Raw genomic sequence first — 10,577 nt, 5'->3', positions numbered from 1 at the left:
TGTTGAATTAGGACATGTTGCAGTTATATTCCCTCCTTTTATCCAGAGACAGAAAGCCTGAGTCAGTCTGTGAACTCCTGTTTGAATAACTGAGACAGGCCAGACCTTTGCTGCATGTGGTGTATGTGGAGGTGAGATATTCCCAGCACAGTATTGTCACGTACAACCCTAGGAGATGTTACAATTCACATGCATGCAAGCAGGCTGATTTTGTATTCATATTAATATATGAATATTGAGTAGCATATGTTGTTTTATTGTTAGTACCTGGACACAGGTAGATAATCATACTGTATACATGTGTATACTGCTTCTGCATACAAGTATGTGTGCACATATATGTATTTAACATAAGGAAAGAATATATTCTCACTTATCTTTGACTTACTTCAAATGAGACTATATTGATTATTGTCTGCTTGTGACCTTTCCTTAAGTCTTGCTTCTCCTTTCTATAACTCTTGTTCTTTCTATGAATGTGTTCTCTGTTCAGGCCGACTTGCAAACATGAAGGAAGAAATGTGTACGAGTGTGAAATAATGTGAACGTTTGCCATTCACATGGATGCAGGTTACTGTGTGTTGAAATAGGATATTTTGCTTAGAACATTTCCTTTATTGTGCATTCATATTCCCTCCTTTTCCCCCATATATAGACAGACTGAGTAAGTCTGTGAACTCCTGTTTGAATAACTGAGAAATGCCAGATTCGTGCTGCATGTATTGTATGTGGAGGTGAGATTTTCCTAGCACTTACATTTAATATTGTCCCGTACAACTGTAGGAGATTTTGCAATTCACATGCATGCATGCAGGCTGATTTTGTATTAATATCTGACATTTTGCTAAGAAGTTCTCATTAACAGTTCCTGTATTGTTCCTCTCTTTGGAGCAGACATGAAGAGCAACAGCAGCCTGAACCCTCCCTACTTTCAGTTGACTCTGTTTGCAGACTTTGGGCCCCTCAGATACCTGTTCTTCATCTTGTGTCTGTTCATCTATGTGACTATAGTCTCTGCTAACATGGTCATTATTCTGGCAGTGTTCCTGGAGAAGTCTCTGCATCAGCCCATGTATATTTTCATCAGCTGTCTGTGTGTAAACTCTCTGTATGGCTCAGCTGGATTCTTCCCCAGGTTCCTGCAGGACATCCTCTCTGACTCTCATTTGGTCTCACGTCCATTATGCTTTATTCAGATGTATGTTATTTACACCTATGCTTCCTGTGAGCTGACCATCCTCACCATCATGGCCTACGATAGGTTCATTGCTATCTGTCAGCCCTTACACTACCACAGTAAAATGACCTTCAAATGGGTGCAGGTTCTTGTGCTTATTGCTGTTTTATACCCTGTGTTAGCTATCGGTGTGTGTCTCTATCTTACTGTTAAATTACCGCTGTGTGGAAATAAACTGAACCGGATGTTCTGCTCTAACTGGCCTGTGGTGCAGCTCTCCTGTGTGGACACCACTCTGAACAACATAGCTGGTCAGTTTGTTACGGTGACGACCATCTTCTTCCCCCTGTTCTTCGTCCTGTACACATATCTACGGATTCTGCTGGTCTGCAGCAGGAGATCGTCTGAATTCAGAGGAAAGGCGTTACAAACCTGCCTGCCTCACATCGTGTCCTTTATGACCTACTCCATCTCTCTCTTCAGCGAGTTGTCTTTGACTCGATTTGAGGCTGATCAACTGAATCCAAGCATCGCAGTTATTTTGTCCTTAGAGTATCTGATCATTCCCCCCCTCAATAACCCTATCGTGTATGGCCTGGGTCTGCCTCAAATCAAAGGAGTCATATTAAGATTTCTGAAGAAGGGTCCTGCTGCTGAAATATAAAAGGAGTATGTTGACCATGTTAGATTGTGTTTCCTATATTTTAGAAGAGTACAATTAGGATTGTGTAGTTTGAAGGTGTTTGGGCGATGTCACACATTGCCTGTCTGACTCTGATATCATTAGAGACAATATTAAGAATTACGTTGGTAAATACATTCTTAAGTAAAGGCTATACAAGAACATCTGAACACAGAGAGGCAGGATTTTGTAATGTTGGCCTGTATGTTTCTGCATTGAATAAAATCCCACTTTGGCTGCACTTGATCCACCTGTCTTCTTTCTTCTTGATCTGAGAGTTTTGTGTTTTCCCCAGAGCATACTCAGCGTTGTCCACAGGCAATCAATAGCAAGAGTGCATGGTTTTATTATATTTAGAAAAAGCAAGGTTATTATAGTAGCGTGTGTATTAATGGATTAGGGTAATTAGAGAACAGCCTCAGAGGGTGGATATGTAGATTCAAGATGAAAGGTTTATTGTCATACCATTTACAAAACTGTAGTTATGTAATGTATGACACAATTTGATCACAGGGTTCTCAAGAGTGCCATTACAAGACATAAAGAAATATATAAAAACAACAGTATCTATCACAACTGGACCTTCTGTAGACACCCCCCCCCTGCCGTATTCATTTTATTTACATTTTATTTATATAATTTAATCGATATTTTGTTTGTTTTATCTGAGTGTTTCAGGGTATTCTCTCTGGTTGCTGGGGAGATGGGGGTCTTTCATAAACCTGAGGGCTCTCTTCCTGAGCAGCTGGGAGTAGAGGTTCTTCATGGATGGCAGCTCCGTCCTGGTGAGGTGCTGTGAAGGTTTCCCCACTAGAAGAGTACAACTGAACTCGGCATTTGGGTCAACTCACACATTACCTGTATGACTGTAATATCATTAGACACCATATTAGGAATTAGGGCAGTAAAATAATGCTAAAGTAAAGGCTGTAAAATAATGTATGTATTTATGCATTGAATAAAATCCCACTTTGGCTGCACTTGATCCACCTGTCTTCCTTCTTCTTGATCAGAGAATTTTGTGTTTGGCCCCTCAATACAATTTTAATGTTTTACCATTTGCCGTTATTACTGTATTTATTATGTGTTATCATGTATCCTTTGTAAATATAGGAAAAATATAATGTTGATATAAGACAGGGGTGTCCAACGTTTTTCACTGAGGGCCACATACAGAAACACATAAGAAGGGTTGGGCCCCCCCTCCCAAAGGTGAGGTATATTGCCTCATAAGTTAAGTTATAAGTTAACGAAATCAATCAAGTGTAGGTAAATTATGCTCGATAGTTTAATATGCTCCTGTTAAACCCCGAGCCTGTTTTTCAGGTTTCAGGCTCGAAAATGACATTCCCAGAACAAATGACCATATCTTCCCTTCTAAAAGGGTTAACTTAATAATCTTTTTTCTCAAAGTAATGATAAACCTGTGAGTTGGATGTGGAAAGGTCAGAATAAATATAGATGTTTTTTATTTTAAAGAAAATTCAGATTGAACATGGTAAAAAACTGTAAATTATAGTGTCCGTCTGTGAGGAATTGCGGTATCTCCTTCTCCTTTTTTCTGTTTGTTTATCTATCTGTTTGTCTGTCTTCCTGGCTGGGCGTGGTTGACCTACTTTCCGTTTTCCGCCAACTCACCTCCGCTCCTGTTTCTCATCATCACTGATTATCACCACTCACCTGCTGCTGTTTAAAACTCCGGTTCGATCATCAGACTTGGCCAGTTCTTCGTATACTCACAGTGGTAAACTCCAGTTCCGGCTGACTAGATGTTCTAGTTCTTTTGTATACTCTTCATGTTGGATTTTTTCGTATGCTAATCCTGTTCTGTTTGTTGCCTGTTCCAGAAACTCCACATTCCATTCCGTCCTGCCTGCCACGTCCAGCCCAACCTCCGTCTCAGCCCTGCTCCACGTTCTCCCCACTCTGTTCAGAGTTTGCTTTGTCCCCTGCCTGGGTTTTTGTGGACTTATTAAATCCAGTCTTTTTGACACTTCACCTAAGTCTCCGTCCCAGTATTCTTGCATAGCGGGTTCATGTTTTTGTGTCTCTTTACGAGGAGCTTAACCCCGTCCAAACATTCTTTTTTACTTATAGTGAAAACTCCCCTTGGATGATGGGTTAGTAGACTAAAAGCTTTAGGAATCCAAAGTACAACATATAGTAAGTACCCTGTATCAAGATTGATGCAAAACAAGTGATATTTGACCTTTTTAGACAGATTTAGCAAAAGAAAACCTCTTCTGGGGCCATTTGGGTGGATTTTCCTTATCTCTGGCCCCCCTTGCTGGATTTTAACATGTGACATCTCTTTCTAACCGTCAGAGCCAATGGAATCGAGGGGAACTCCCACATAGTCCTTATTTGGTAATGTGTGTGTGTTAGACTGCCGCATAGCCAAGACCGGAAGCAGCAGCCACTCTGGTGGCTACCATTAGCAGCTAACTTTTGCTCTGCGATTTTTACATACAAATGGAATTATGGATTATAAATGAAATCATTTTTTTATACAGAAACGTTAAAAACCTATGGATTAACCGATTCAGCCACGTTTGTTCTCGTTTTAATAGCATTGAACACGTCTTTTGATCAGATTGACAGCTACGGTGAGACGATCTCCCTAGAAGCTCCGTAAAGGTACGTTTTGTGATGTCTGTGTTTGCTTCCCCTGTCGCGAGTCCGGATCACTCAGTGATGATACTATATACCTAAATAATCTGTGCAACCTCAGCTTTAATCGTATATATTGTATGTGCAGCTACGATAAGTAATAAGGGTACTTTTATCTTGAGTTCTGTGCCAATCTCCGTTAGCATTTTTCGCTAAGGGGTCATTTAGATGCTTCTTATGAGACTTGTGTTTTCTTTTGGTAAAAATGGTTTGTATCGTCAGTTAGCTGAGATTATTTCCGTTAATCTGGTATAACACATCGGCGGGGACCTTGGGGTTTAACAGGTTAAGAAAACAAGTCTCACAAGTAAACACAGCTCTCCAGAGGGTTTACTTTATTGTGTTGGTAGCTCATCCCTTAAAACAGAAGCCTCAGATTGCTGATAATAAGTCAAGTCAAGTTTGAAAGTGAGAAAAGGAGGGGTCCCAATATGGAGCCCTGAGGCACCCCACAGCTCATAATAAGGAGATATGAAGGGTCTATTTCAATCTTCTTCTGCAAATCAGTTTTGGGCCTTTTTTTCATCAACTAAGATTAGTTTGAACATGTTTTCAACTTTAATAGACTGAATTTATTTGAAATGTAACAGATGTAATATATTTAAGATGTAAAATAGTATTATTCAAATATTTTTATTGAGAAGAATCATACAAGTGTAAGCAGTAGTACATATTCTTTGGGGAGGAAATCATGCTTCCCTTTTCCAACATAGAAGACAAAGATAACAGCCAACAAGAAATAATAAGGAAGAAAAAACATAGCATGACAGGAATAGCATGATGAATGCCCTACCTAATCATAGTGGGAAAGAACATACAACAAGTATATATCTAATGAAAACATTTAATTGTGAAAAACAAAAAACAGAGTGGTGCAGATGAGCCCAGATCACATCACATCCTTTGATTTCCATTACAGGAGAATACGTTTCTTTGCACAGAGGAGGCCATAGGACAGGAGATGAAGTTGTGCATTTTGAAGTGTGTTGTTCAGATGTGCCTAGTATCACTAACACTGGATCTGGTTGTAGTTGTACTTTAAATGACTTTTGACAAGAATGAAAATATTGCGACCCAAAAGTTCTGTAGTTTAGGGCATAGCACATATCTATGAAGTTAGTCTGCCTCTGATTGTTCACATTTCTCACAGGTTGGTGACAATTCGGGAAAGATTCTATGGAGTTTTACTTTAGAGTAGTGCAACCTATGTAAAATGTTGAACTGGCAGTGCCTGACGTTAAGGGAACAGATGCTCACATATTTCAAGGCCTTGTCCCAGGTGTCCTCTGCTATTTCCTCACCAAACTCTTTTTCCCAATCCTTTTTAATACATTTTGTATCAACTTGTCCGTAGTCTTGTAGTACGTCATATATAAATGACACTGTATGTCTCTCTGCTAAACAGTCTCTCAGACAGTGGTCAAGCTTGTCAGGTGTTGCAGTCCCAAAGTCATGTAGGTGGGTCCTCACATAATGCCTAATCTGGAGGTATTTAAAGAAATCCGCCCCCTAGCCAGCCCATACTTTTCCTGAAGCTGCTGGAATTATGCAAATGTACCACGGATGTATAAATCGCTGACGCTACCCATTCCTAACTCTCTCCATCTGTCAAAGGTTCCATCTATAATTGAAGGGGTAAACGATCGGTTTGATGATCGGGGAACATTGAAGGACAGGGCCCTACATTTAAGTTGTTTTGTAATTTGTCTCCAAATCTGAATGGTATTATGAATAATCGGGTTATTATTATGGTATGACTTTTTAAGACGCACGGAAGACATAACTATGGCACCAAGAGAGGAGGGTAGGCACTCTTCTCGTTCCAAGTCAAGCCAGTATGCGAGTACAACCGTCTCGTCTAGCTAGTAGGAGACACGACGAATATTGGCCGCCCAGTAATAGCGCATAAAGTCTGGCAGAGTCAGCCCCCCTTTCGTCTTATTCTTGCACAAGTGACCTTTCTTAATCCTATGGGATTTATAGTTCCAAATAAAGGGGATAATTATCTAATCTAGTTTTGTGAAAAAGGCGTTAGTGATATATAAAGGTATGTTCTGAAAAAGGTATAACAGTTGAGGGAGAAAGATCATCTTCACTGCGTTGATCCTACCTAGTAAGGAAATTGGTAGTGTTTTCCAAAACTCTATTTTTGTCTTAAATTGATTAGAATGGCCACAAAGTTTGTGTCAAATAGCGAGTCAAATTTGTTTGTGATCTCTATTCCTAGATAGGTGAATTTTTCTGAAGCCAATTTGAATGGAATGCTCTCTAGCACGCTTGTGTCTTTACAGTGTACAGGCATCACTTCGCTTTTGGTCCAATTGATTTTGTATCCAGAAAAAGAGCTAAACAGGTCTATGGTCTCTAATAAAATAGGAACCGAAGACTGTGGTTCAGTTATAAACATCAAAATATCGTCCGTGTATAGTGAGATTTTATTTGTAGTGTAGTCTGTATTGTAGCCATGAATCTCTGTGTTGGCTCGGATTGTTTCGGCAAAGGGCTCTAGTGCAAGAGCAAACAGTAGCGGACTAAGTGCACATCCCTGCCTTGTTCCCCTGTGCAGGTTAGATGGTTCTGAGAGAGTCCGGTCAGTGAGGATTCTAGCATTTGGATTTGTGTAAAGTAACTTAACCCACAAGATGAATCTTGTTCCAAATTGAAATTGTTCTAGAACTTTATATAAGTAGGACCATTCCACACAGTCAAAGGCCTTTTCCGCACTCTAACTTAGGATAAACAAATCCCCTTCAGGTTGTCTGTTAGAGTACATAACATTGAAGAGGCGTCTGAGGTTATGAAATGAGTGTCTGTTTGGGATGAACCTAGTTTAGTCAGGGTGTACAAGTTTAGCCTTATAGAGGCTGAGTCTCCTCGATAAGGTCTTAGCAAGAATGTTCTGGTATGTATTTAAAAGGGAGACTGGTCGATCCCACTTGTTCTGAATCCCTCCCTTTTTTAGGAATCACTGTTATAGTTGCCTCGTTTAGTGTTGGCGGCAGCATACCAGTCTCATACGCTTTCCTGTACATCCTCAACACAATAGGATCCAGCATATTGCTAAACTTTTTATAGAATTCATTGCACATCCCATCTGGCCCCGGGCTTTTGCCATGTTTTAGTGCGTTAATGTCTTTTTTCAATTTCTTCACATGTAATGTCCTTCTCAAGAGTCACAATCCCTCTGTTCTAATGTGGGCAGGTCACACGCATCCAAGAACTGATCCGCAGCTTCAGGTTGTGCATGGGCCTTAGAGTTGTATAAATCATCATAATACCGGCGAAACATGTCATTGATATGCCTATGAGAGGTCAAGGGAGTGCCTTCCTCTGATTTTACCCTGTGAATGGCCCTGTCGCTTTCCCTCTTCTGCAGCTGTCTCGCTAGCAGTTTATGTGGTTTATCCCCAAACTCAAAATATGTCTGACTAGTAAAAATAAAGGCTTTAGACATTTTCTCAGAAAGTATTTGATTGAGCTCATATTTAAGGGAAGAAATGTTACTGTGCAACTCAGTAGATGGTAGGGTGGCGTTTTCTGTATCCAGTTTTATAATTTCTTCCTCTAATTGTGATTGTTTAATGCGGTCCCGTTTTCTTTGCGGTGCCTGGAAAGAGATAACACACCCGCTTTAAAAGTCTCCCATAACAATGTTGGTCAAACATCATCTTTATCATTTGTTTGGAAAAAAACCTCTATATGCGTCTTAATGTATTCACAAAATGGTTTCCTTGTTAATAGTTGGAGGTCGAACCTCCAGGATCTAGCCGTCTTTGGCTCCAGTGGTCTCAGTGACATAGATACAGGACAGTGGTCAGATATGATAATATTGTGATATTTCGCATCATTAACCCCAGAGAAAAGTTTACCATCGAGTAGGAAATCATCTATTCTGGTGTATACGTTGTGAACTCGAGAGTGAAAGGAATATTCTCTACCTGTTGCATTTAAGGTTCTCCACACATCAAATAAGTTTGTATTGTTGATAAATGACTTCAAAAAGCATTAGATTATGTTATTCTCTTAGTCGATGATCTGTCTAAGTAAGTATCTAGGACCAGAAGATGCACAATATAAAAGAAGTTTCAGGTGGGGTCCAGATTCCATTATACTTTTAGAATTTGCTGTGGGCCAATAACAAATGGACTACGGGCCGTAGTTTGTACACCCCTGCTTTAAGATATTCAATGGACAACACAGTCTACTGCCATGTGAGTGTTTGCTTTTTCAATATGTAATGAAATATCATCATGCTTACAATTGCAATCATCACCTACTGCCTGAATGTTCTGTTGTCCTGTCCATAAATAAAGAGATTTTCACTGTAAATGAATGCATTAGGACAACAATAATACAACAATAAACCAATTACCTAATGTGCCATGATTAGATCAATCACATCCCTGCATTATTATGACACAACAGCATCACTGAACTCAGTCATCAGTTGTGAAGCATTAGACACGTTTGCAGAACAATCTCTTCAGCTGTCTATTAATTTCCTTCATTTTCAGACCATATATGATGGGATTAAAGAGAGGATGAAACAACAATATTTGTAAAAACAATGTTAAACGTACAGTTTTGGGAAAATCAATTTCAATTCGAAGTAAAAGTACATCAAATGAAACCAAACAAGTGAAGTTAATGAGAACCAGAAGATGGGGTAAACAGGTCTGTGCAGCTTTCCTCCTGACCTCCTGACTGCTTCTATAGCAAACTATAACTATCCTGATGTATGTGAAAAGAATGAAGAGCACAGGACAAATTACTGCAGTTACGAGAACAGTCAAGCCGTATATGTTCAGCAGTCTTGAAGTCACACAATACAGTTTTTGAACCATGCTGTTGCAAATTATTCCTTTTAAATTAAAGTGACAGAGTTTTTTGTTAGCACTCACTATCATCGGCACTGACACCTGACAAAAAGGCAGAAGCCAAGCTAGGATCAGGAACATTTTAACAGTTCTTTTTCTCATGATATTTGGATATTGCAGAGGTTTACATATAGACACATATCTGTCATAGGCCATGGCTGCCAACAGGAGGAATTCTGAACAGCCTAGAGAGTAGTAAATAAACCACTGAAACAGACAGGCTGAATGAGATATGATCTGTTCCTCTGATAAAAAGTCAATCAGAAGCTTTGGATAGATAGCAGAGCTGAACAGAATAGAGTTAATCAACAAAGCTGCAATGAACACGTACATAGGCTCATGGAGGTTTCTGTGTAAAACAATGATGCACACAATAGTGGAATTACTGCAGATGATCAGAACATATGCAGTAAACATGATCACAAAATAAAGATATCTATACCTCTGCACTTCCACATGCCCATCAAGAGTTATATATGTCACATTATATTCACCAGCCATTCATAGTTTGTATAAAACAAGGCAGATTATGTTAACAGTATACATGAATTAAGATATGAAAACATACAACCTGTTTGAAATGTTTCATGTAAAGTAACCTGCACCTCAGAAAGTGAACAGCTCCGCTCTGTGGATTCCTCTTTATCAGATTCTTCACCCTCCACAGATCTCACTAAAACTTTTCACAAAGATCTGAGCAACTTGTAAACCAATGAATGAAACTCTAGAGGCATGTGGACACCTACAAGGGGGGGGGGGGGGGGGGCAAAACAAATCTTCTGTCTTCATGCAGGTCAAAACCTAACCAGCGAAATATATCTGTACATCTTGGATATTAAACGAGGTCTTCACTTTTCTATCTTCAGACAACCCTCAGATTATTTTGCACATTTGTACACCGAGCTACCAGACTTCTGATGTGCCGTAGGGTTGTCGGTTCAAGTCCCCGAACAGACCTCAACATGGAGTGTGGACTGGCACTGCTGGGAGAGGGCCCGCTCAATAGCTATACTAGGATGGGTTACAAGCAGAGGCCCCATTTCACTGTGTGCATGCATGTGTGAGCATTCAAGAGGGTTTCATCCTCCAAATCTAATCTAACAAATATATAATACTTTGTGCAATATACCCGGCTACTGCTACTTTTATTACCATGGTGAACATATCTGCT

At 39.7% G+C, this 10,577-nt stretch overlaps 2 protein-coding genes across 2 annotated transcripts; one reads left to right on the top strand and one right to left on the bottom strand.

The window, feature by feature from the left end:
* Positions 1-896: 896 nt before the first annotated feature.
* On the top strand, positions 897-1,841 carry LOC117442211 (olfactory receptor 51L1-like). The gene has a single exon (XM_034078210.1). It carries the CDS (start codon positions 897-899, stop codon positions 1,839-1,841), a length of 945 nt encoding a protein of 314 aa, XP_033934101.1.
* A 7,145-nt stretch (positions 1,842-8,986) lies between these two features.
* Positions 8,987-9,907, bottom strand: LOC117442215 (olfactory receptor 11A1-like). The gene has a single exon (XM_034078215.1). It carries the CDS (start codon positions 9,905-9,907, stop codon positions 8,987-8,989), a length of 921 nt encoding a protein of 306 aa, XP_033934106.1.
* Between the last annotated feature and the right edge of the window lie 670 nt (positions 9,908-10,577).

This window comes from Pseudochaenichthys georgianus, unplaced genomic scaffold, assembly GCF_902827115.2.
Source record: "Pseudochaenichthys georgianus unplaced genomic scaffold, fPseGeo1.2 scaffold_350_arrow_ctg1, whole genome shotgun sequence".
NCBI lineage: Eukaryota > Metazoa > Chordata > Actinopteri > Perciformes > Channichthyidae > Pseudochaenichthys > Pseudochaenichthys georgianus.
The sequence above is the reverse complement of the archived record's forward strand: the minus strand, read 5'-3'. Positions and strand labels throughout refer to the sequence as shown.